General features: G+C 45.7%; 1 protein-coding gene across 1 annotated transcript; it reads left to right on the top strand.

The window, feature by feature from the left end:
- The first annotated feature begins 255 nt into the window (after window positions 1–255).
- On the top strand, window positions 256–27,106 carry LOC120054027 (protein FAM222A-like). The gene is made up of 2 exons (XM_039001389.1): window positions 256–361; window positions 25,617–27,106. Exons 1-2 carry the CDS (start codon window positions 256–258, stop codon window positions 27,104–27,106), a joined length of 1,596 nt encoding a protein of 531 aa, XP_038857317.1.
- Window positions 27,107–27,747: the final 641 nt, after the last annotated feature.

Below are 27,747 nucleotides of genomic sequence, written 5' to 3' on the forward strand. Positions count from 1 at the left end.
CTAAGCAGGCAGACAGTTGTAGGTGGCATAGAGCTATCCCTGTCCAAGTTGCTAGGCAGGCAGACAGTTGTAGGTGGCATAGAGCCAGTCCCAGTCCACCACTGAACTTCACAGACCTCCATGCCCATGGAGCTTTGCTTCTTCTAAATCCTCCTGCTTTTCTCACATTCTTTCTTCAACCCCCTCTCTCTCTCTCTCTCCCCCAGGTTGGCCTTGGCAGTCCCCCAGTTGTAGTTGTCCGCCCGCCCCCCTGCCATGCTGGCCTGCCTGCAGAGGAGGCAGAACCCTCCAATCCCATCCTCCCAGTACCCCTTGTGCGTCAGCAAGGCCCTGGAGCCACCTCAAGCCCTCAGCCGAAAATGTGAGTCCAATACAAAGAAGGGTCAGGAGTTTTGTTAGGTTTCCCAATGTATTTGATTTGGTAGAGGGAGACCTTGGGGTTGCTATGTTGTTACTCATTGTGAATAGAGGGACTGTTTAACTGTGCTGACTGTGCAGAGTTTAACGTGCCTCCCTGGCCCTCGGTGACTGTGTAGGTGTGCGTGTGTGTGTTGGTTCTTCTATCCTTGTGGGGTTCTAAAATCCCCAAAAGTCCCCCTCATAAAATACTGTATATAAAGGGACTGGCCATGAAGTTGTTATGGAAATGAAGGGGAAAGAAACTAGTTTGGACCAGCTAAGGATTAAAGAAAGCTGCTGTATTCCCCTGGAAGGTGACTTTCTGCCTAATTTCCCTGAAGCCTCGGGATTAGCCCTTTAGTGGAATGAGACTGTCCTCTGTGTGTGTGTGTCGGTGGTGGAGGGGGCTGTTCCGCTTATAGAACGCTCCAAGAGTCTTTAGTGGCCTATGTTTGCATGGCAAGCCGATTTAAAAGGGAAGGAGGATGGAGAGAAGGAGTTAACCTAGCATTTTCAACCTCAGTTTACAAAAGCTTAAACATGTTACAATTCCACCTGCTAATAGCCCTAATTGTCAACAACATATCACTAGTAGTAAAATAAAAAAATTCCACTAGAGAAAAACATACTGTTGGACATCCGCATGACGCTATTTAACCGCGACTAGTGGGTCTGGCCCGCTTATGTATACATCTTCCTGTTGCATGTGTAACCCCTAGATTTTTGACTGTTGCTACTTTGCAGGACTGACACAGGCATACACAGGATCATCGGGTTCAGGCAATTGCCCCATTTATTATAGTCTGGCAATAAAGCACACAGCGTAGGTGTTCAAGTTAGAATCAGACGATTATGAATTTGCATTCCTTCAGCTCTGTCTTCGCCATAATCATAAATGAAAGGGCAGACATGGCTATAATAACACAATGTGATCGTATAGTTTTACATAGAATACATATCACGAGAACCAATTGTTTTTATTTTACAGTAACGTGAACCAAGACTCAAGATGGGAGTACAACAACCAGCTAGCTTCAGAGAAATACATTTTCAACACAGTAAATAAATTACCACATACCTGGCCTGAACTAGGGACCTCTGCCTCCCAAACTCACATGACTGCCCTCCTCAAGCGTCTTAGCCGATTGCGCCACGTCAAGCTAGCTAGTGAGGCGACACAAGCGCGACACCTCAGCCTGAGGGGTAAGTGTCACACACCCCCATGTAATACACATGATTGGTTCAACTGTCAAAGGGGAATGAGAGGACAAGGTCAGTGTTGCTTTTGTTCAGATCTACGTGTGTGTATGTTTTTCAAGTATGTGCCAAGGTTGAGATCAAAGGGGTGTGTGTCCTGGTTCCATGGGAATGGAACAGGTACTGTTGGCATGAGTTCCAGCCAGGTTCCCTAATGAGCTTCCAGAAAGTGAGAGAGACAGAGAAGAAAGAGGGAGGGCTGTGAGAATGAGTCAGAGGGGAGAAATGGAGAGTAAGAGAAAAAGAGGGAGGCAATGGCTGTCTTAATCGATTCCTTCTCCCTCCAATTTGGACAGGATTAGCCCACTTCCTCCTCAGGCCTCTTATTGAAGAGCAGCCAGTGGGAGTCAGATGGAATCAATAGAGAAAAATAACAGTCTCTCTCTCGTGCTCTCTCTCTTTCTCTCTCCACCTGTTAAACCCTTTGATTGAAAGATTACCACTGTGGTCATATATAATGAGTGGATTTGAGAAGAATGGCCTCCTTTCTGTCCCGCGGAGGTGAGACTGAGTGTTGGATTTCAGCATTGTACTGTACTTTACAGCCACTGGCCCTTCAATGAGAGAGGGGATTGTTCAGCCAGGCTCAAAAGGGGTGCGGAGAGGCAGATGTCAGCTTTGGCCAGGGGGATCGTGGGCACACACACTGGGCTCCTTCGTGCAAAGCTAGGTCCCCGTCGATTGATCACCCTCTGGCCCAGTTTGAGCTGAGGGAGGAGGAGTGGGGGTTGTGGGGTAAAGTGACCCTGGCTCTTAGTAGCCCGAGTGATGCCTGTCTCTGCCTACCTGCCTGCCAGACACCACCCCCTCACAGAGAGAAATAGGATGTGAGGGAGATTATTACCTGGCAGTGGCAGGAGAGGTGAGCTGCTCTGCCATTTGCATCTGCTGTCCTTTGCAGAAAAGCAGTGAGTGGGGGGATGGTGAGGGGGTGGTGGTGGGTGAGGGGGGCAGCGATGCTGAGCAGCTGCACAGTTCATTGATGCGACTCCCATTAAAAATCCCTCATACCCTCAATAAAAAAGGACTTAACTGGCTTCGCCATCAGCGGGAAGAGTTCAGATCGGCTCGCCAGACAATCAATTTCCCCCGAGCGCATAGAGCTTAGTGGGAGAAACGGGAGGCGGAAAGAGAGGGATGTTTCCATTATCACAGTCTGCTCTGCATCTGGGCCAGGAGAGCGAGAGAGATGAAGAGAGGGTGATGAGGGAGAGAAAGAAATGGGAAGCGGGAGAGCGGGATGTAGAGAAGAAAAGAAAGATGGGGAGTGGGAGAGCGATGGGGGGAGAACGAGAGCGAGAGACTGGCTTTTTAAAATGACATTGACTCCCTGCCTTTAAAGGTCCAATGCAGCCATTTTTATCTCGATATCAAATGTTTTCTGGGTAACAATTAAATACCTTACTGTGATTGTTTTCAGTTAAAATGGTCTAAAATAAATAAAAATAGCTCTTAGCAAAGGGCAATTTCTCAAGAAAAAATTTGGCTAGGACTGTCTGGGTGGGGAGGGGAAAACTGAAATGTAGCTGTCATTGGCAGAGAGGTTTGAACCTCCCTTTCTATTAGTAGTCTAACTAATTTACCGCATGGTGACGTCACCATGGAAGGCCAAAACTCCATCCCACCAAAACCAGCAAAAATTTCAGGTGGTCTTTTCAAACAGCTCTTATACCAAAAGGGCATTATCACCATTTTCACAGTATTATTCCAACCTCATAGTGTGGAAATATATATAAAACACTGAAATATCTAGGTTTTGACTGCACTGGACCTTTAAAAATATCCTATTGGATTAGCCTCACTGGGGCCTTTAGATTTAAAAAAAAATCTCTTCTCTTGCTCTCTGGCCGTGGAATTAAGAGTGGGGAGGAATTACTTAAATTATAAATCATAGGCATTTGCTTTCAGCGTGCCCAAATTCCCTGTGTATGGTGCTGCACTATCCGCACACCAGGACCTGTCATTTTTTATTAAATCTCCCCTTATGGGACATTTGTAGCACCCCCCTTCCCGTCCTCCCCTCCCCATCACGTCTGCCACTATACGCGGCACTTCGTGAGAAGCAGGGGAGGACACGGCAGTGGAGCCAGTGTCTCTCTTCAGGCCGTTCTCCCCCAGAGAGAGGGCACCGAGACCAGTCAGAGGAGAGAGAGGGAAGGCCCTGGGCCTGTAGGGGGAGAGGGATGCCACTGAACGTAGTTTCCAGTCCCCAGGCACCTAGGCTTATTCTTCTCACCCCTCAGCCTTCAGGTCCCTAGCCCTTCATGGTTGTGGAACCGGCCTCTCTCTAAATAGGGAGGTGTAGACAGAGAAGGGTGTAGCTGAGGGCTAAGAGAGAAGCTGAGGGCCCCAACGAAAGGCCGCTACACACCGTATTTGACGCTCCGTAGCTCTGTTTGAAAGCGTGTGTAGGGCCCTTAAGGGGGCTGGTCAGGAGGGACCACAGCTCAGCAGCCATTCATTTGGAGGAGAGGATAGAACCTTTTTATAGTCCCAGACAGAGGCTACTGTACTCTCTACAGCAGGTCAACTTCTCATCTCACCAACATAAGAATGTAACAACTTGATGAGAATTTGAGAATGTAACAATTTGATAAGAATGTAACAATTTGATAAGAATGTGAGAATGTGTTCACTGTCCAGGTCATTTTATTCTCTTATTTCATCGTATGGTTTGTTTGATGTCGGCAAGATCAGCAGGAGTGACCATGACGCTCGTGGCTATCAATATGGCGTGGTTGTGCCGGCCCTGTCAGATTGGGATCTGCACGTCGTGGGTTCTTTCCCCGGTCAGTCCGCCGTAGGTCCTGCCCTTGTTAGACCGCACATGTCACAGACGCTCCTGTGTCTGCCCCCTGATTGGATCAGACTTTCGGCTCAATCTGTGTCGTGCCTCTAGCCAACAGCAGGCCCTGATTCTACCCCACGTCCAGAAGGCACGCTGATATCATCATCCAGCAGGCCTCGAGAGCCAATCATGGAGGTGCACAGAGGGTTTCTATGGCATCAGTAGAAATAGAATAACTAGAATGTGTCAAAATGAATGGTAATGTCCATTCTAATCATCTAGTTCTATGCTGATATCCTAGGTTCACTACATGCCTGGTATCCATAGACATAGAATGGCTAGAACAGGAAATACATTTATGAAAATCTATTTCTATGCTGATATTCTATTGGCCCTCAAAGTCAAAAAGTAGTGCACTATATAGGGAATAGTCTGTGTCTGAAAAAGCACCCTATCTACCACTCTCTCTCTGGTGTTTGAGCCAGAGGTAAACATGACAGTAGAATTACCTTTCCATATCCAATCGGATACCTCCACAGCCTGTTATGGGGAGAAAAAGGGAAAGGTTTTCTGTAGAATACTTAAATGTGGCAGCAGAAATGACAACCTTTTCCCTGATAGCCTTTGAGCCCGGAGGGAGAGAGGACTGGAGTGGAAATGTAGAGAGGAGGAGAGAGGGGAGGAGCAGTGTACCCGGGGAGAATTTGCATGCACTTGACCTTTCCCCACTGATTGAACTGCCTCTTCCATCTCCCGTTTGGAATTCCACAGACTCACTGCACATGGCCGGCCGCCATCATTATTCCATTTATTCCGCGTTAGGGAACAGGGAGAGCTGTTAAAGTGGCCTTTCTCAAAGTGAGAGGTGATTGACAGCCAAGCGTTCCATGCCACACCCCCTCAGTACCACTAAGTGTAACAGCTACTCACATAAATAAAACAAATGTAAAAAATCATGATGTAACTACTTCACCTGCGCTCGATTGACGCTTGCCTGGCGCCATGGAACTAATGGAATAGTCCCAAAAGTGCAAATCGCGATCAAGCACTCAAATATGTTTGAAAGAAAACAACTATTTGAACCTGGGTGGGTGGTTTGGTGGATGGACACAGTCTGGAAATACAGTACACGCACCAGCAGCCTGTCTCATGCCCACTGGCACTCCATTGTGCCAGGAGGGTGGCGGGCATCTCAGGGCTGGCACTCAGAAGATAATTTCCGGCAGGCTGCATCTCACAGTGCCATGCCCCTTCGCTCTGCCCTCTACCGTCTGTTTATGGGGCACGGCGGTGGCGGTGGCGTGGGGGTGGTGTTTCTTCATAGGGCAGTGAGGCTCCAGAAAGCAGGCCACCACTCTAGTTTTGGCCACACTGGGACTTGGTTTGGAAATGTACTGTAGGCTCCCCGTTCCCAGCTAGATGGCATTTTGGTATCGCAGGTGCAGGGCAGTAACACATTCTATCACTGTGTGCTGGCTGTGACATTCTATTGTCGCTGAGATATGGCAGCCTATCACTGCCAAGGGAAGGACTCTTTCTTCATCAAAATGTGGATAATTAACAATGCTGTAATACTCTTACCTCACTGTATTGTGTGCATGTGTAAGGGGGTTGGCCATCTGAGGTATCATGACTACAGCAGTGTACAGTAGCTGTGTCAGATGTGAGTGTTCTTGCTGACCCTGGCTGTCACTACTGCTCTGTGGATCCCTAAGGGCTAAAACGAGTCATCCATCCAAACCACACTGTGCTTTTAAGTGACAGAAGGATTTATGTAGAGAGAACACTCAATTTCTCCTTATGCATATATCCAGACCGGTATCCATCCAGATTGGAAGTTTCCTTTCTGACCTGCATTGAGTCATTAAAGGTATGTCTGTCTCTCTCTGTCTCTGTCTCTGTCTCTCTCTGTGTGTCTCCCCCGCTGGTGGAGGGCCTTGTTGTCTGTACAGCGTTAATAATTAATTGGGAATCAGTGGAGGACTTGTCTCCTAAATGATAGAACAGAAGGGCCTGGGCTTTTGCCTCAGGCAGCCTGTGGGTGCCTTCTCCCATTTACCTGCAGGCCTTCTCCAGTCTGACAGTCCTGCCCAGAGCCGGCCTTCCCTCCTCTCCCTCTGCTGCTCTGCCTGCCTGCCTGCCTGCCTGCCTCTTGTCTCTGGCTCTGTGTGCTCCTACAATCTCCAGTCCTCAGGTCCCGTACTCAAACTCTGGGTTACTTGAGTTTGTGGAGGATGGGTGCTGTGTGTTTGTGTGTGCATGCCGCCGGCTCTGCTCCCCTTGTGTAGCAATTTTGAGGAAATAGTGTAGCACAGTCGCAAATATTATTGAAAGACAGCAGCCAGGACAGAAGAGGTGCCTTGTTGTCATCATAGATGATATAGCTGGTGTGTGTGGCTTTACACAGAGCCTCCTTTTGTTCCTATTTATCAGGGCTATCATCTGGAGAGGTGTGTTGTGATTGAAACTAGTGCCCCAGTGCATGCTTGTGTGTGTGTGAGATCAGGGATCATTAGCGTATATAAAGGCCAACACTACTGTTTTGGAAATGAAAACCAGTCTGGGTTGATGTTGAATGTTGGCTCTGTGTCCCTGGGCACTGGAGCGCAGCTTCTAACAGGGCAATGGGGGCACATTGTGTTGGAGGGGGCTGGGCGGAGTGGGAGAGAAACGGACAGAGACGAGGGAGGAAGAGATAAGGGGGCTGGGGTGACTTTGATGCCACAGGAATGAGTTCACGGGCTCGTGAGCACAGGCCTAATCACACATGACAATATTGGCTGGTGTGCCAGTCGCAACGCATGACAGCCCCCCCCCCACTCGCTGGTGCTACTGACTCGGGTATTTGCTGATAAAGCTCTGCTTTCTAGACCATGCTGTGTGTACAATGAGGGTGGCCAGGCTCGTCACAGCCATACCGCCATGCCATACCCCCCCCCTCCCCCCTCCAGAACCATGCACTGTACCAGGCCCAGGCTCCCCTCGGGTACATTCCATTTTAACCAAAGGACAGGCTGGTGAATAAAGAAAGACTGGCGTGTCTCGGTGCTTGAAATGAGGTCGGGTCTATGGGCTTTGCCGGCGGCGTGAGATTGTAAATGTTATTTTTTAAATTTTTCTAAAAATTCAATTGGACACCTGTTTTTTGGCATAGCTCTTTTTGTTTGGCCTGTTTTGTTTATCGGGGTCGTGTGAATTGTGGGGGTAAACATGTTGCCCCAGATTCGGTGTTTGTTTGGTACACGGGCCTCCGTCCCACAATAGAGCCGACATGACGTCCTGCATTCCTCCTCCCCAGCCAACACAAAGGGGGACCGGCTCGGCCAGCTCTCTGTCTCTCTCTGTTGGTCTCGCTATCTGCTCAACCCGGGAGATGGAGGACTAGAATCACTGTTGAAGATAGTCAGCGACCTCCTTTTTTAAATGTGGGGAGTTTTTTTTACTATTTGGCTGCATGTGAAATTGCACCCTATTCCCTATATAGTGCATTACTTTTGACCAGAGCCCTATTCCTTATATAGTGCTGTGTTTTTTACTAGGGCCCATATGGAATAGAGTGCCATTTCAGACACACCTCTGTTTATCCTCTATACAGTCTGTCCATGACATATGCTGCACAAACAACACTGAGCTAAGATGACCAACAACAAGAAATATTTAGCAAGAAAGCTTCATTTGAATAACTCAGCCATAGGAATTTTGTGGTGGTGACATATGGAAACGGTCTCTCTGGATAACAAAATCACTATAAAGGTACCATTATGACATGGCCACCAGCGTTACTAGGACTACTCTGTCTAATAATAATCCTAATAATGGTAACACTTGAGTATTGTAGCAGTGGTGTCTGCAGGGCTCTGCTTTGGGCTCGGCCGGGGCTCTGCTCTGGGCTCGGCCGGGGCTCTGCTAATGCAGCCTGAGCGCAGACAAATGGGAAGTGACACGTGTGTGTAGAATGCTATTTGTGGTGACGCTTTGACTACAGATAATAAAGTGTTCGCCACAAGGTGATTTCACTCTGCAAGCACCCCAAAAGGAACTCACTTACTCTGGGTGAGAGAGAGTGCAAGAGCGAGAGATGGGAGGTAGAGAGAGGGAGAAAATCCAGACTCTTCTAAAATGATGCACAGTGCTAGCTACTAGAGGAAGTAAGGTTCAACTGGAGAGGGGTGGTTTGGATAATCTGTTATAAACAGGATTTTGTATGTGTGCTAGGCCCTGTGCACAGGGAACTCCTTCAGAATCAATCAATCTTCAGTCATTTCCCCTACAGCCCATTAAAGGCATGTTGCTACATCAAACCAACAAATTAGTTGATTGATTAACGTCTGGGTATAGCGATAAATACCAAATAGAAAATAAAAACAATGGACGTCACTATATAACTATATACAGTGCATTCGGAAAGTATTCAGACCCCTTGACTTTTTCCACATTTTGTTACGTTACAGCCTTATTCTAAAATGGATTACATTTTTAAAATCCTCAATAATCTACACACAATCCCCCATAATGACAAAGCTAAAACAGGTTTTTAGAAATGTTTTCAAATGTATTAAAAATAGAAAACAGAAATACCTTATTTACATAAGTATTCAGACCCTTTGCCATGAGAAGTGAAATTGAGCTCAGGTGCATCCTGTTACCATTGATCATCCTTGAGATGTTTCTACAACTTGATTGGACATGATTTAGAAAGGCACATATCTGTCTATATAAGGTCCCACAGTTGACGGTGCATGTCAGAGCAAAAACCAAGCCATGAGATCCATAGAGCTCCAAGTCAGGATTGTGTCGAGAAACAGATCTGGGGAAGGGTACCAAAAAATGTCTGCAGCATTGAAAGTCCCCAAGAACACTGGCCATCATTCTATAAATGGAAGAAGTTTGGAACGACCAAGACTTCCTAGAGCTGGCCGCCCGGCCAAACTGAGCAATCGGTGGAGAAGAGCCTTGGGTTCTTGGTCACCTCCCTGACCGATGGTCACTCTGACAGAACTCCAGAGTTCCTCTGTGGAGATGGGAGAACCTTCCAGAAGGACAACCATCTCTCCACCTATCAGGCCTTTATGGTAGAGTGGCCAGACGGAAGTCACTTCATTAAAAGGCACATGACAGCCCGCTTGGAGTTTGCCAAAAGGCACCTAAAGACTCTCAGACCATGAGAAACAAAATTCTCTGGTCTGATGAAACCAAGATTGAACGCTTTTTTTCAGCGGCAGGGACCGGGAGACTAGTCCGGATCGAGGGAAAGATGAACAAAGCAAATTACAGAGATCCTTTATGAAAACCTGCTCCAGGGCACTCAGGACCTCCGATTGGGATGAAGTTTCACCTTCCAACAGGAAAATGACCCTAAGCACACAGCCAATACAACACAGGAGTGGCTTCGGGACAAGTCTCTGAATGTCCTTGAGTGGCCGTGCCAGAGCCCGAGCTTGAACCCGATCAAACATCTCTGGAGAGACCTGAAAATATCTGTATCAACGATCCCCATCCAATCTGACAGAGCTTGAGAGGATCTGCAGAGAAGAATGGGAGAAACTCCCCAAATACACTTGTCAAGCTTGTAGCACCATACCCAAGAAGACTCGAGGCTGTAGTCGCTGCCAAAGGTGCTTCAACAAAGCACTGAGTAAAGGGTCTGCTAACTTATGTAAATGTCATATTTCAGTAAAAAAAAGATATCAACTTGCAAAAATGTCTAAAAACCAGTTTTTGCTTTTTAATTATGGAGTATTGTATGTAGATTGATGAGGGGGGAAACATTTTTTTTTTTAGAATAAGGCTGTAAGGTAACAAAAAGTGAAGGGGTCGAAATATTTAACGAAATAACTGTATGTAGCGATATGTATCAATGTTTTAGTGGAAAATAATGCAAATATGAGGAGAAAATTCTTGGCTACAGTTGTTGAAGCTAATTTATGACAATGAAGTTGCTCTCATAGGCCTGAGCCTGAGGTGATCAGTGCCAGGAGGCTGAAGGAAGGAAGCAAATCCAACATTTGCCAGGAAATTATTTGATTGGATTTGAGGTGAGAATGACCTTTTTGAAATTAAAGATAACAATTAGGAGTCATATGAGTTGTTTTGTTTTTTTACTTTTTAATGTCTAAATCCATTTTTGACATAGCGCCATGGTTCTGTAGCTGGCTGTGATAGATCAGAGGGGAGATCTATATTTCTGTTACTAGTCGAGTAGCCATCAGAGACAGGGAGTTCGCAGATGGGGGTGGGGTGAGGCTGACTTATTTTCCTGCAAGTACTGTTTTGTAGGCCTATGCATCACAATCATAATTCAAGATATCTTTGTCATCATGAACTTTCATAAGAATCTGAACAATTATAGCTAGCCTACATACCAAATCTTTTAGATGTCATCTCCAAGCAAGTAATTAACCAAATCAGCCATGCAATTCAATACTCATCTTTTAAAACAAACTCTTTTAACCTAAATTGTTTTTATCTTAAAAAATGAAATAGAGGAACTAACAGTACAGATACACTACCGGTCAAAAGTTTTAGAACACCTACTCATTCAAGGGTTTTTCTTAATTTTTACTATTTTCTACATTGTGGAATAATAGTGAAGACATTAAAACTATGAAATAACACACATAGAATCATGTAGTAACCCAAAAAGTGTTAAACAAATCAAAATATGTTTTATATTTGAGATTCTTCAAATTGCCACCCTTTGCTTTGATGACAGCCTTTCCCACTCTTGGCATTTTCAACCAGCTTCACCTGGAACGCTTTTTCAACCGTCTTGAAGGAGTTCCCACATATGCTGAGCACTTGTTGGCTGCTTTTCCTTCACTCTGCGGTCCGACTCATCCCAAAACATCTCAATTTGGTTAAGGTTGGGGGATTGTGGAGGCCAGGTCATCTGATGCAACACATCCTCCTCCATGCTTTACGGTGGGAAATACACATGCGGCGATCATCCTTTCACCCACACCGCATCTCACAAAGGCACGGTTGTTGGAATCAAACATCTCCAATTTGGACTCCAGACCAAAGGACAAATTTCCGCCAGTCTAATGTCCATTGCTCGTGTTTCTTGGCCCATGCAAGTCTCTTCTTCTTATTCGTGTCCTTTAGTAGTGGTTTATTTTCAGCAATTTGACCATGAAGGCCTGATTCACAGTCTCTTCTGAACAGTTGATGTTGAGATGTCTGTTACTTGTGTAACCCTCTCACCAGTCTCGAATTTGACTTTCACGATATTAACTTACGTAGAATATCTCAACAGCATGGGATGTTAGGTGAGAAGGACATCTCCAATAAGAATCCCTATTGTAAACTATCTAGGGTGATGACAAATAGGGTTTTAACTTCAGATGGAATGATTATAGATTTTTGTTTTTGTATAAGGATATACTTTCCCATGCATTAAATTAAATTGAAACAGTAAATGACTCCACCAAGGCAACATAAGGTTCAAGATGTGTATTATTACATTTTCAAAGCACCACATCAAAATAAATAGTAAATAATAAACCCCAATGAGTCGTGCACAACCCATGTCCAAATTGTTTCAAGCTTGCTTAACCCCGTTGGCGTGTTGGAGCTCAAAAAAATGACGACACACATAAAGTCCAGAAGCACCCCACCGTTGTGGTTACTCACTACTCATAGATATTCCCTCAGTGAAGGATGGCAGTACCTTGCAGGTTTCCTCACAAGATCCACAGCGAGCACAGCTATCAATGCAGACAGTACTCTTTAGCAGTAACCGAAATCCCATGGGAACATGAACTCGTTAATCTTTCCCAAGCAATTCTCTCTCGGTGTCACACGATGCTAGGCTAACCTCAAGGCTGTCAAATACCTCCACGATGAGATGGTAGCTTCAGTCTTTACTCAGTCTTAACAAAATTATAACAACTCTCTTATAAAATAAAATCAGTATTTCCCTTAAACTCGGTAGGTATGGGTTTTGTTCTATTTTTAACGTCTTTTATCATTTTTCTTCACCAACGGTCATAATGTAACGTCCATCCTTTTCTCAACGTCTCTCTCCCTCTTTTTCCTCCCAGCTTTTTCTCCCAACTTAAAAGTAAACCAACCTATTCACTTATACATTAAAGAAATATTTCTTCAAAAGAAATGCATTAACATTACAATTCGGGAGCAATTCAATCACCTTTTAAATCTAATACCAATTAATTATAACAAATAACTCAATACTCGGTTCTAACAAGAATATTACACTTGAACCCTGTGAAGCATTTATTTGGTCTGCAATTTCAGAGACTGGTAACTCTAATGAACTTATCGTCTGCAGCAGAGATAACTCTGGGTCTTCCTTTCTTGTGGCGGTCCTCATGAGAGCTAGTTTCATCATAGCGATTGATGGTTTTTGCGACTGCACTTGAAAAATCTTTCAAAGTTCTTCATATTTTTTTGTATTGACTGACCGTCATGTCTTAAAGTAATGATGGACTGTCGTTTCTCTTTGCTTATTTGAGCTGTTCTTGCCATAATATGGACTTGGTCTTTTACCAAATAGGGCTGGCGCAGCGGTCAAAGGCACTGCATCTCAGTGCAGAGCCATCACTACAGTCCCTGGTTTGAATCCAGGCTGTATCACATCCGGCTGTGATTGGGGCGGCACACAATTGGCCCAGCTTCGCCGGGGTGGGCTATCATTGTAGATAAGAATTTGTTCTTCACAGACTTGCCTAGTTGAATTAATATAAAAATATATGCACAGTTGAAGTCGGAAGTTTACATACACCTTAGACAAATACATTTAAACTCAGTTTTTCACAATTCCTGACATTTAATCCTAGTAAAAATTCCCTATATTAGGTCAGTTAGGATCACCACTTTATTTTAAGAATGTGAAATGTCAAAAATAGTAGATTTCTTTCATCACATTCCCAGTGGGTCAGAAGTTTACAAACACTCAATTACTATTTGTTAGCATTGCCTTTAAATTGTTTAACTTGGGTCAAACGTTTCAGGTAGCCTTCCACAAGCTTCCCACAATAAGTTGAGTGAATTTTGGCCCATTTCTCCTGAGAGCGCTGGTGTAACTGAGTCAGGTTTGTAGGCCTCCTTGCTCGCACACGCTTTTTCAGTTCTGCCCACAAATCTTCTATAGGTTGAGGTCAGGGCTTTGTGATGGCCAATACCTTGACTTTGTTGTCCTTAAGCCATTTTGCCACAACTTTGGAAGTATGCTTGGGGTCATTGTCCATTTGGAAGACCCATTTGCGACCAAGCTTTAACTTCCTGACTGATGTTCTGAGATGTAGCTTCAATATATCCACATAATTTTCCTGTCTCATGATGCCATCTATTTTGTGAAGTGCACCAGTCCCTCCTGCAGCATAGCACCCCCACAACATGATGCAGCCACCTCCCTGCTTCACGGTTGGGATGGTGTTCTTCGGCTTGCAAGCCTTCCCCTTTTTCCTCCAAACATAACAATGATCATTATGGCCAAACAATCCTATTTTTGTTTCATCAGATCAGAGGACATTTCTCCAAAAAGTACAGTCTTTGTCCCCATGTGCAGTTGTAAACCGTAGTCTGGCTTTTTTATGGCGGTTTTGGAGCAGTGGCTTCTTCCTTGCTGAGCGGCCTTTCAGGTTATGTTGATATAGGACTCGTTTTACTGTGGATATAAATACTTTTGTGCCTGTTTCCTCCAGCATCTTCACAAGGTCCTTTGCTGTTGTCCTGGGATTGATTTGCACTTTTTGCACCAAAGTACGTTCATCTCTAGGAGACAGAACGCGTCTTCTTCCTGAGCGGTATGACGGCTGCGTGGTCCCATGGTGTTTATACTTGCGTACTATTGTTTGTACAGATGAACGTGGTATCTTCAGGCGTTTGGAAATTTCTCCCAAGGATGAACCAGACTTGTGAAGGTCTACAATTTTTCTTCTTAGGTCTTGGCTGATTTCTTTTGATTCTCCCATGATGTCAAGCAAAGAGGCACTGAGTTTGAAGGTAGGCCTTGAAACACATCCACAGGTACACCTCCAATTGACTCAAATTGTCAATTAGCCTATCAGAAGCTTCTAAAGCCATGACATCATTTTCTGGAATTTTCCAAGCTGTTTAAAGGCACAGTCAACTTCTGTACGTAAACTTCTCACCCACTGGAATTGTGACAGTGAATTATAAGTGAAATAATCTGTCTGTAAACAATTGTTGGAAAAATTACTTGTGTCTTGCACAAAGTAGATGTCCTAACCAACTTGCAAAAACTGTAGTTTGTTAACAAGACATTTGTGGAGTGGTTGAAAAACTAGTTTTAATGACTCCAACCTAAGTGTATGTAAACTTCCGACTTCAACTGTATATATATTTATATACGTGTGTGGTGTGTGGTGTGTGTGTGTGTGTGTGTGTGTGTGTGTGTGTGTGTGTGTGTGTGTGTGTGTGTGTGTGTGTGTGTGTGTGTGTGTGTGTGTGTGTGTGTGTGTGTGTGTGTGTATATTTTATATAATATATATATTTTCTATGTAGGTTGCAAGATCGAATCCCTGAGCCGACAAGGTAAAAATCCCCTGAACAATACAGTTAACCCACTGTTCCTAGGCCGTTATTGAAATTAAGAATTTGTTCTTAACTGACTTACCTAGTTAAATGAATGTAAAATGTATATATTTTAAATAATACCCCTACCATGTCACAACACAACTGATTGGCTCAAGCACATTAAGAAGGAAAGAAATTCCACAAATTAACTTTTAACAAGGCACACCTGTTAATTGAAATGCATTCCAAGTGACTACTTCATGACGCTGGTTAAGAGAATGCCATGAGTGTGCAAAGCTGTCATCAAGGCAAAGGATGGCTACTTTGAAGAATCTAAAATATAGAATGTATTTTGATTTGTTTAACACGTTTTGGGTTACTACATGATTCCATGTGTTATTTCACAGTTTTGATGTCTTCACTATTATTCTACAATGTAGAAAATAGTCATAAGAAAAACCCTTGAATTTGAGTTTATTTTATTTTTACAGGGACAGTGCACATTAATCAACGTTTCAGTAAAAGTGCCGGTTTTAGCCAGCCGACTAATTTTCAACCGCAGTCCCTGGGCAGGTTATTAAAAACAATTACAATATAGACAGTCATTGAGCAGTGAGCACACGCAGAGCAACATAGGACAAGCAAGACATAGCATACAGACAGAGCAACATAGAACAAGCAAGACATAGCATACAGACAGAGCAACATAGAACAAAAAGCAGCCAGACAAATTCATAAAAGCAACAAAGTATTTCCACACCTCACAAGCTACAGACAACAGACAACGTGGAAAGCGGCAATTCACAGCTAGGGATTATGTTCACAAATCTGATTGACCTTTAGCCATGTCTTCATGCATTTTGTGAAAGTGTGATATGTGGTGCAGTTATGTGTGTCTGATGGCAGTGTATTCCAGACATGGGAAGCTCTCACAGAGAAAGCAGATTTACTAAAGGTGCTTTTCCTTAAGGGAAATTTACAGTCACCTCTCATGGCAGACCTTGTGGATCTGCTGCCATATGTTTGGGTTTTCTGTTTAACAAAAGTACTGAGTGGAGGGGGAGCCAGGCCATTTAGGATCTTGAATACAAGACATGCGTCGGTGTATTGCACAAGATTTTCCCAACTCAGGAGCTCATGCTTTCTGACGATGTAACAGTGATGATGGCTATTGGGCTTCCTATCAAGCACTTTGAGAGCCTGTTTGTAAACAGACTGAATAGGTTTTAATGTTGTACAGCAAGCTTGGGCCCAACTAGTCAAGCAGTATGTTAAGTGGGGGAGTATCAAGTACAGTTTTGCTACCTCTGTAGTCAAACAATTTCGTATAAATCTGAAATTAGCTAGGGTGAACTTGGTTATTTTAATTAACTTTTTCACTTGCTTTTTAAAAGAGAGGTTGGAATCAAGTATGATGCCAATGTACTTAAAATCAGATACCACCTGGAGCTTAGTAGGTGTGTTCAAACTGTTGACTGGTACTGTATATATAAAATAATACATATATTTACAAAAAAATAATAAAAAACAATATATAGAGATATCTATATGGGGGATTGGAAATGATATAGACAATTACATTAAAGCCACAATCTATCTGCAATAAAGCTGATCTACCCTCTAAAATATATATACAGTGTGTATATATATATATAATATACTGAACAAAAATATAAATGCAACAATTTCAAAAATTTTACTGAGTTACAGTTCATATAAGGAAATCAGTCAATAACAAAAACAAATCATTAAGCCCTAATCTATGGATTTCACATGACTGGGCAGGGGCACAGCCATGGGTTGGCTTGTGAGGTCATAGTCCCACCCACTTGGGAGCCAGGCCCACCCACTGAGGAGCCAGGCCCAGCAAATCAGAATTCGTTTTTTCTCCCACAAAAGGGCTTTATTACAGACAGAAATACTCCTCAGTTTCATCAGCTGTCTGGGCTGCTGGTCTCAGACGATCCCGCAGGTGAAGAAGCCAGATGTGGAGGTCCTGGGCTGGTGTGGTTACACGTGGTCTGCGGTTGTGAGGCCAGTTGGAAGTACTACCAAATTCTCTAAAATGATGTTGGGGGCAGCTTATGGTAGAGAAATGAACATTCAATTCTCTGGCAACAGCTCTGGTGGACATTCCTGCAGTCAGGATGTCAATTGCATGCTCACTTCAAAACTTGAGACATCTGTGGCATTGTGGTGTTTGTCAAAAATGCACATTTGAGAGTGGCCTTATATTGTCCCCAGCACAAGGTGCACCTGTGTAATGATCATGCTGTTTAATCAGCTTCTTGATATGCCAAACCTTTCAGGTGGGTGGATTATCTTGGCAAATGATAAATGCTCACTAACAGGGATGTAAACAAATATGTTTTTTAGAGAAATAAGCTTTCTGTGCATATGGAACATTTTATTTCAGCTAATGAAACATGGGACCAACACTTTACATGTTGCTTTTATATTTTTGTTCAGTGTAACAATCAACCTTGTGATTAACTGAGATAGATGAGTGTACCTGGGATGTTTTTTTCCTGATGCTGAGCAAAGCAAGCAGTGGGACTCTCATTTCCCCCCACATGCACTTGAATTCGTTTCCCTGGCTGAGGGCATAATCAGCATGTCCCCCACCCCCGCCAGGCAACTGTGCCCTGTTGATAGCTGGCTCACGCAAGCTCTTCCATTCAGTTTTCTCTCTCTCCATCTCTCTCTCCTCCGGAAGCTCCGGCAGGGGAGCCAGACATTTGATTGACTGGTGGCCGAGTCGGCAGGACAGCTATTATTATAGTTTTTACCTCTGGCTGGGGGGGGGGGGTCTGGCCTACAGCCCCTGCTTTGTGTGCCCAATAGTCAATTAGAGGTGGCGCACTGCCGGAGACGACAGGGATGCAGGGTTAATTGCAGAGGACCTAACAGCTGGCTCTATCAGGGCCCATTGTGCATTGCAGCAGTTGTCACGGCAATCGAGGACCGGCCTGTAATCGTTGACTAATCAGCCATGTGCCAGATGACACCTCCATTAGCACAAGGCAGGTATTGTTTAGCGTGCCGCCTCTGGCTCCTCCCTCCACCCCCTGGCCTGCGCTTCCTTTCACAGCCCTGCTTTTGTCTGGCGTTGGTAACAAGGGGGGGGGGGGGGGGGGGGGATGTCATAGACCCTGATTCTATTTAGCCGAGGACCCAACAATAGGCACGGGTCAAGGGTGTCCCCTCGCAACAATGCTTTTTCAAATCTGTCAATTCCCGAATGGCAATACATTTAAGCAAGTAAAACTTTTTCCAAAGTAAGTGATTCGGGCATGAAGGATTGGAAGGCCATTCTAGCCATTAATTATTAACTTGAATAGCTCCATAACAATGAGGTGGAAAGGGCAAAGCGTTGCTTGCTCGCTCCGTGGAGGGAGGGAGGACAGATTGAATATGCAACAGCATGGTGGAAATGGAAAAAAGTAGATTAGGATGGCTTGGCCTAAAAGTATTGTGGTTTATAGGGTGACGGGGCTGCAGCGGCTAATGTCCTCTGTGGCCCTCAATGGTGCTGACAGCTCATGCACATTTAACAGCAGCGACTCGTCTCTGGAGAACAGGTTAACGCCGGTGAACCTGGTGGATGTTGCACTGTGGCTGACCCTGTGTTTTCTTTCATCTTTCTCTCCCTCTCCCCCTACCTACCTACAAATCAGCTCCTGTTGTATTTTACCTAACCCTCTCGTCCTCACAGCCTCTTTTGATTTGGTTATAGCTAATGCATGTTATGTGTTCATCATTCTGTGAAGACATAATTGCAAACATCCCAACCACCTAGTATTTTACCCTCTTTTTTTAAACAAGGACATTTCCTTTGGCTTTGTTGGTGTAGGATAAAAGAGGGGATAGATGAACGTGTAAAGTAAGCACCACATTGATACTGGCTTGTGCCTGAGTGAGAAAATACCAGATGCTCTGATTTGATGTGTGACTCGTTGGCTTCTCATAATAACTAGAAATATCCCCAACCTGCTCCTGATTTTAGAACGTTTGGAGCTCTAATAAATGGAAGCAAGGAAGGAGAGGATTTCATCCAGTTCTTTCTGGCTTATTCCTGTGAATATTCAATTAAGCCACTAATTAGAATGCCAAGCAGTTTTATGCTGCTCTGAATTTGATACTGCACTCCCTCTGACTCCGCGTCTCTCTCCTTTCCTCCTATCTTTCTTCCCTCCCTCTCTCCTTCCATCCCTCCCTCCCTTCTTTGCCTCCAACTAACCTAACTCCACGCTCTCCTGCTCACTCCGTCTGCCACTGCTTCTTGTGATCAACACAATTTGACCCCTCACTTAGAAGTGCACCGAATTTAAGGGATTTGTTTAGTCTAATCCCGTTCCCAGTTCTCTTTATTGCTGTATCGTAACCAGTGGACCTCATCACACCCAGTGGACCTCATCATACCCAGTGGACCCCACCCCCCACCCCATCCTTCCTTCCCTCCTCCCACCTTGCCTCCTACATCCTTCCCTCCTCCACCCCCACACACAGAAAATTTGTTAATCAGAATTCAGAGTACCGCTGTCTGATTAAAGGAGTGTTAATTGAGTGTTCAGGATTGGGCAACACACACACACACACACACACACAGCAACCCCAAAGACGGCACAGGGCACTCGAAGGACGATGCCCTTGGTGAGCTCCATGTCACCAAAACCAATGGAAGAACAGTTACAGCCACTTTGTGTTTCTGCTTTGTGTTATTAAAGGCCCTGTTGAGAAAGGCCCTCTGCTGTTCAGTCCTGTTCTCTTCAATTCCATCTCACCATGCTGTAGTTTATCCCTAGCTCTGCCATCTCTCTCTCGCTCTCTCAGTAGTGGTACACACAGACACTAGTGGTGTGCTGGTCAGAGATATTTTTTTCTTCTCTGTTCGTCTCTGTTTCTTTCGTTTAGGGCCCGGGGAGTAAATGCAAAAACAAACATTGGTACCTGAATGGCCTTACTGAAGAGCTCAGTGACTTTTAACGTGGTACCGTCTTAGGATGCCACCTTTCCAACAAAGTTTGTCAAATGTCTGCCCTGGTAGACCCGCCCCGGTCAACTGTAAGAGCTGTTATTGTGAAGGGGAAACGTCTAGGAGCAACAACGGCTCAGCCCCGAAGTGGTAGGCAAAACAAGCTCACGAAACGGGACCACCGAGTGCTGTAGCACGTAACAATCTGTCCTTTGTTTCTACACTCACTACCGATTTCCAAACTGCCTCTAGAAACAACATCAGCACAAGAACTGTTCGTCGGGAGCTTCATGAAATGGGTTTCCATGTCCGAGCACCCGCACACAAGCCTAAGATCACCATGCGCAATGCCAAACGTTGGCTGGAGTGGTGTAAAGCTCGCCGCCATTGGACTCTGGAGCAGTGGAAACGCGTTCTCTGGAGTGATGACTCACGCTTCACCATCTGGAAGTCCGACGGACAAATCTGGGTTTGGCGGACGCCAGGAGAACGCTACCATAGTGCCAACTGTAAAGTTTGGTGTGGGAGGAATAATGGTCTGGGGCTGTTTTTCATTGTTTGGGCTAGGCCCCTTAATTCCAGTGAAGGGAAATCTTAATGATACAGCATACAATGACATTCTAGATGATTCTGTGCTCCCAACTTTGTGGCAACAGTTCGGGAAGGCCCTTTCCTGTTTCAGCTTGACAATGCCCCCATGCACAAAGTGAGGTCCATACAGAAATGGTTTGTTGATCTGTGTGGAAGAACTTGACTAGCTTGCACAGAGCCCTGACCTCAACCCCATCGAACACCTTTGGGATGAATTGGAACGCCGACTGCGAGCCAGGTCTAATCGCCCAACATCAGTGTCCGACCTCACTAATGCTCTTGTGGCTGAATGGAAGCAATTCCCTGCAGCAATGTTCCAACATCTAGTGGAAAGTCTTCCCAGAAGAGTGGAGGCTGTTATAGCAGCAAAGGGGGGACCAACTCCATATAAATGCCCTTGATTTTGGAATGAGATGTTTGAGCAGGTGTCCACATACTTCTGATCATGTAGTGTACCTAACTGCGCATTTGCATTCTCTGATGATGCTGAAAGAAAGAAATCATGTTTCTCCACAAAAAAATGTAGCCTGCATTTGGTGTACAATTTTACTGCAAGGCTATGTGAGAGGTTATAGACCTACAGTCAGTTTTCAGATTTCAGTTTCCATTTAACCCATCTGCACAGTAGGCTACAGTTCACTGATGTGCCATAGGCCTATTTAAAGTCCCCGTCTTGTGACTGTCGATTTGTATAGCGCCTCACAACCATCACACATAACACACACTGCTATCATCCACTCTCCATTTCGCTGCTTTTCTATTATTGAATTAAACTCCAACATTGTCCTTTTTGACTCGTGGATCGACTAACTTTTTCTGCCTGTTCCCAAAAGCATTTGATAATTGGGGTGTAGGCTATTTAGCTAGCGTACAGTTATAGGCCCTAAAGATTAGGCTTATGCACTAATGCCAGATAGCCTAAAATAATGAAGGAAAAACCTCAGATAAAATGTGCTATGTACACAAACATCTGCCACAATAATCACATTACTTGTATTTTTTAAACAAGCTCCTTATAAACTGCACAAGCATCAGAAACACTGTTGTTTTGACAAGTAGCTATAAATCACTGATATCGATTAGGGGGGGAAATCAGGTTGTACGTGATGTTGAAACGAACACAACTAAAAAAACAAACGTATGTATAAGTGTGGGTTGGACACCAAGAGATTGTTGCTGAAGGGAGGACTTCCCATCTGAAGGTAAGTGCTAGGACATCTCAGGAGAGACCGAGCGTGCACCCACTTTTGCCCTCAGAACAGCCTCAGTTTGTCGGGCATGGACTCTACAAGGTGTCAAAAGTGTTCCACAGGGATGCTGGCCCATGTTCACTCCAATGCTTCCCACAGTTGTGTCAAGTTTGCTGGATGTCCTTTGGGTTGGTTGACCATTCTTGATACACATGGGAAACAATCCATGTCACAATTGTCTGAAGGCTTGAAAATCCTTCTTTAACCTGTCTCCTCTGCTTCTTCCCCTTCATCAACACTGATTTTAAGTTAATTTAGCAAGTAACATCAATAAGGGATTACCACTTTCACCTGGTCAGTCTATGCCATGGAAAGAGTAGGTGGTCTTGTGTAAATTGGATTTTAAGGTATGTGTTTTCTCTTTATTCAACCTGCCCGTCACCCACACAATATTTAATGACCCTAAACCCGCCCACCCTGTGGATATAACCATGGGGACTGCGGGCAACCCGTGAATCAATCAAATAAATGTCTTTTTAAAGCCCTTTTTACATCAGCAGATACACTAACATACACTAACATACACACACATTGCGCCTCTTACTCGGGTGCTTGGCACTAATGAGCGATGGCATTTAGAGATGTGCCCGCTCTGACACATGGGCATTGTGTGCCAGGCGCTGGGTGGTTAAGGGCGAAGGTCAGCCCGTTAATTGCCTCCCTGCCATCTCCTCACCCTGGCGTGGGAGCCCAGCCAGGCTCTCACCACCACTAGCTGCACCCGGCAATGCCACTTCTCTTCACTTCAGGTAGTTTAATCTTGTGGTATCGGGGTTGGATAGTCATTGAAGTGATGGTTTGGAGAGTGGTAGTCGTAGCATTTTGCTATAAAGCCGTGTTGGTCTTTCCTGTATTTCTTCTGTTCTGTGACGCTGTTTCAGATGTACACGTGAGAGTGCCGGTCGTCGCCTCATGCCTCGTTCTGAAGAAGAGAAAAAAGTTTATTCTTCCATCCCCAGGGGAAGTAATTAATCCGTACAGGGCTGTCAGGTGTTGAAATGAAGCGAGTGTGAAGCATTTAGCCCAGGAGGCAGTCGCCCGCCCAGGCACCTGTTGTCGTTCTTGCCCTACATTTCAGCAGAGAGCAGGAGCAGCTGGAGCTCGTGCGTGTGTGTGTGTGTGTGTGTGTGTGTGTGTGTGTGTGTGTGTGTGTGTGTGTGTGTGTGTGTGTGTGTGTGTGTGTGTGTGTGTGTGTGTGTGTGTGTGTGTGTGTGTGTGTGTGTGTGTGTGTGTGCAGGAAACCCCTAGCCCTGTGGGGAGGCAGTAGGGGGAGGATGCAGTGGGTGGGTGCTTCAGAGGGTGTTTATCAGCCAGTACCATCTTTACTCTGCTGCTCAGCACTGTGATCTACTGCAGCCAGAGCCAATAAGTCCCGCAAAGCTGCAGATCTGGCCTGAACACCGCCAGGCAGTGTCCTTTCTCCATGGCCTTAGTTTACTTATCCTGACATACTGCTCCTCCTGGGAGAAGACCGATGAAGAGACCCTGGCCATGCACATCAAACACCACATCAAAGTGTTTGTGGGCGTGTGTGTGTACGAGCGTGTTTGTGCACAAATGAGAGGGGAGAGAGAAACAGAGAAATCGAGAGAACGGGAGAATGACGCAGAGAATTGTGTGTGTCACAAACTCTGCAACAAATAAATTATTGTAGGCAATTAGAATCAGAAAGAGCACAGACACTAATTTACCACCTCCATTCTTCTACCCCTCCTCATTCTTCTACTCCACCTCCTGCTCCTCATCCTTCTACTCCTCCTTCTATTCCTCATCTTTCTACTCCTCATCCTTCTACTCCTCCGCCTTTGTGGGGCTGAGATAGGTTCTGCCTGTTGACAAACAACGGGTGAGAGAGGGAGTAGTGGGGCGTTTCTCTGTGGCCAGCCTGATCTCATAGAATGAGTCTAGGTTTCTGCAGGAGGGAAAAAGACGGCACAGCAGTCAGGTGTGGAAAATATGGACTCGGTCACCAGAAAGAAATGGGAATTAGCCACCTTTAAAAAGAAAATTAAAAATCCTGGCTCTTTCTGGCAAGTTTTTTTTTTATTGTATTTTTTCTCATGTGGCAGTAATTAGGAGAAATTATGGGAGTGCGAGGGGCGGCACAGGTCATTGATATGCCAAAGCTGAGTATCTCTCCTCATTTAAACCATGTGATGATCAAAGATCATGGGAACATCAAAGCATGGTGCCACCACTGCTGTCACCAGGGAGGGTTGTGTCCCAGTCAGGCAGCCCCGGTCCTGCTACCCACTGATCTGGATGCCTATGGTCCTTTATGTACAAGTCCAGATTCGGACATGTACAGTGTCCTTGTAATCTGTACGGTGTCTGTATTAGGACATTCATACATATGTACAGTGTCCTTATCAGGAAACTCAGACATATTTGGAGTTAGTCATACACCTGCAACTTAATATTAAGGTGTTCTTAATGTTTTGTACACTGTGTATGACAGTTCCATCTCATTACATTGTGATCAGTTAATTTACAGCCATAAACATAGGATTGTGTTTTTTTAATCCATTGTCTCTTGTCTTATTTAGGACCAATTGTGATGCTGGAGTCTGATATATCTGTCATTGACTATTGAAAAGGTTGTGATATATAGGCCTAATATATTTGTCTTGAACCATCAATGTTTTACTTCGACATACAGCATTTAATAGGCTCCTCTTGTAGTCGGAGCAAAGGGACTGCGCTTAAAAAGCATCTTCCATTTGGCATTGAAAATTCACAGACAATAATACTATGCCCTCCCCCCTGCTTTTTAACTCCCACTTTATTTCCTTTATGATATGGATCTTGCAGATTGAATAATTTTCATAGTTGAAGGCCCATTGCATTGTAGAAATGAACTCTCCATGGTATCAGTAATGGGAGCGGAGAAATTAGAGTTGTGACTGCTTAGCTATGGAGTCTCTTTAACATGACTTTGTGATAGGAAATTATATGGAGTAAGTCCCGCTCACACATCCCCTACCCTCGACACTCCTCAGGTTTCCAAAACATTCGTTGACTGATTCTTTGGCTTCTCATTTTGGTGCTTTTTTTTGTTAGCTTTTGCATAAAAATCACATTTTTGAAGAGGTTGTGAGTCATTGGTGGCAGTTGATTTATCGTTGGTCAATTTAGTTATTTTCCCTGACGCCACTTTTTGTCGGACGTAGTTAATTAGCCATGAAATTGTCTGAATAATGTCGTTTGAATCCAATATCGCCATGGTACACCACCCCCCAACACTGACACGTTTTATTTTTTGTATGGACATTTTGCTGCCTGCCACCTCTACTCATGTCGGTTAAACTCTTCCTACCTGAGTAAAGGCCAATCAAAGTATTTTGTGTGAGCGGACTCCAACATTGTGGAATTTAATTTTGGGGGTTGGAATGGCTGCAGGTACTTCAGGTAGCATAGCCCCACTACAACCACTAGTTTCAGTTGTGCGTGACACATGAGCTTGGTTATGAGAGTGTAATTCTGGTACCAGGCAGAATATCTAGCTAGTGTTACTCCCATAGAGATGTGTACGTATATGACTATATTAATGTGTTCAAATTCAATCTGTGGTTACTCCCCTATACTACAACTTAGATCTAAACGTTACAATTCAGAGATTCCCAGCAGTAGTTTATCAGCAGTCATCACAGTTCTCTCTAGTTATTCAACATGGTCTCATTAAAATATATTTAAAAATTGTGAACCATTGTAGTTATACTTGTGGTGATGTATTAGTTTGATGTTCCCTGTGGTGAGGTATTAGTTTGATGTTCCCTGTGGTGATGTATTACTTGGTCACATGTTGGTTAGCTCTGTCCCTTGTTCTCACTCCAGTGTCTCTCTCTTTGTCTTGCAGGTGAGCTGGTGGTTCCCATGCATTCTCCCCGCTACCCCAGTGTGGCTGAGCTGGATGCCTACGCCCAGAAGATGCAGAGCAGCCCGCTGTCCATCAAGATCTTCCCCACCAACATCAGGGTCCCCCAGCACAAGCACCTTAACCGGACTGTGAATGGCTTTGACACCACAGGTAGCCAGCGCTACAGCCCCTACCCACACCTCCACACCGGCGGCTACACAGGACTCCTGGCCATTGTCAATGCCTCCTCACCCTCCCCCTTCGGCCCCACTAAGGGCATCATCAAGAACTCGGAAGGCAGACGGACTAAGCTCTCCCCAGCCCAAATAGCTGTGGCCCCGTACCCGCCCCCTAGCAGTAGCACTTTAGCCAATGGCCACGGCCAGATGGTGTACCACACGGGGTCCTCGAAGCCCCCTGAAGCCCCTGCCCTCTCCCGCTCGGTGCCCCCTAACGTCACTGTGGCCGGCTCTATGATCCCCGTGACAGGGGGGCGAGGCCTGGCCCAGCCCCTCTCCCAGTCCAATCTTCCCTCCATCCAGAGCATCATCTATCAGATAAACCAGCACTGCCAGGCCCAGGCTCTGCAGCAAGTGTGCCAGGGGGCCACCTCCTCCACCGCACCTTCCACCAACCCCAGCCCCTCCAAGCAGGGTGCGGGGGGTGTCATGGGCATCTCCTCTGGCTCCTCAGGGGGCGGCTATGTGGGCAGCATTGCGCCCCAGCCTAACCTGGTGTACACAGGAGCGGGGCTGCCGCTGGCGGCCCACAGTGGCGAGGCCATGAAGGCCGGGGTGTACTCGGACAGTATGGACTACATCCTGTGGCAGAAACAGCAGCAGCAACAACAACAGGCTGTGCTTCGCATGTACAGTGGGGGCAGTGGGGGAGGAGGGGCCATCAGTAAGTCCCCTGAAAGTTGTGGTGCCCCGGGGGGAGGGGGGATTATGGCCAAGGCCCAGGTGTTGTCGTCGTCGTCCTCCTCCTCCTCCAGACCCTACCACCTGACGGGGGGCGTTGGCAGCGGGGGGTGCCTGGACAAGGTCAGCTCCTCCCCTCTGAACTGCATGGGGATGCATGGCAACTTCTCTGTGGGCCAGTACTTTGCCCCGCCCTGGAACAGCGTGCTGGTCACCCCTGACAGTGACTGTTACAACCCCCACCAGGAGCTCCTGAGGACCACCACAGGAGGACCAGCTACGGGGGGCCACAGGGAGATGGGCTACCACCACCACCCCCACCACCATCACCACTACCCCGCCATGGACAGCGGGAGTGGGGGAGGCCTGTGCTGCAGCCTGCCCAGTAAGAGCCAGCTGTGCAACACATCGGTGCTGAGCAGCAGCCTGCAGTCTCTGGAGTACCTGGTCAACGACATCCACCCACCCTGCATTAAAGAGCAGATGCTGGGCAAAGGCTACGAGACTGTGTCGGTGCCAAGGCTGTTGGACCACCAGCATGCCCACATCCGCCTCCCGATTTACAGATAGAGTGGGGGATAAGAGCGGGAGTGCCAGAGCTCAAGAATTAATGAATGATGTGAAATCTGGATTAAAGGTGAGGGACAGAGAAGATCTTGACTTCCTGGGGATGTACAAGTCTGTTGAGACTGGCACTGCTTGAAGCAGCTCGGGGGCTCCAGGGAGGGAAGCGATGGCGTTAGACTGGATCCTGTGTTGGATGACAGGCTGGGGGGGGTTCTCCCTCTCAGCCCAGAGTGGTTATTTATCAGTGGGGGAGAAAATGGATTTCAGTGGTTTTGGTTTTTAGAAGATTCTCCAGATGTTCCGTGGTTTAGTTTGCCAACTGGAATTTGGGGCCGTTTTTTTTTCTTGTTTTGTTGTTGAGTTGACTAAACTTTTTCCTGAGAATCATAGCTTGATATGAAGTGCATACAGCCACCTCTGTTCCCCCATCCAAATAGAAATCCAGTGGGGTGCTGTAGTCACATAGAAGGACCCAAAGGGCCAAGGTGTAGGGCTGCTTTCTAAACTCCAAAAGAATAGGCACACACATACAAACACACACACACATACATTTGCACGCACGCACACAAACACGCACACACACAAGCACGCACGCACACACACAAACACGCACGCACGCACGCACACAAACACGCACGCACGCA

Source organism: Salvelinus namaycush, chromosome 1 (genome assembly GCF_016432855.1).
Source record: "Salvelinus namaycush isolate Seneca chromosome 1, SaNama_1.0, whole genome shotgun sequence".
NCBI classification, from domain to species: domain Eukaryota; kingdom Metazoa; phylum Chordata; class Actinopteri; order Salmoniformes; family Salmonidae; genus Salvelinus; species Salvelinus namaycush.

Coding starts and splice junctions, on each gene's coding strand:
- LOC120054027 (XM_039001389.1), top strand. CDS start 256: ATGCTGGCCTGCCTGCAGAGGAGGCAGAACCCTCCAATCCCATCCTCC. Junction 362..25,616: donor TCAAGCCCTCAGCCGAAAAT/GTGAGTCCAATA, acceptor TTTGTCTTGCAG/GTGAGCTGGTGGTTCCCATG.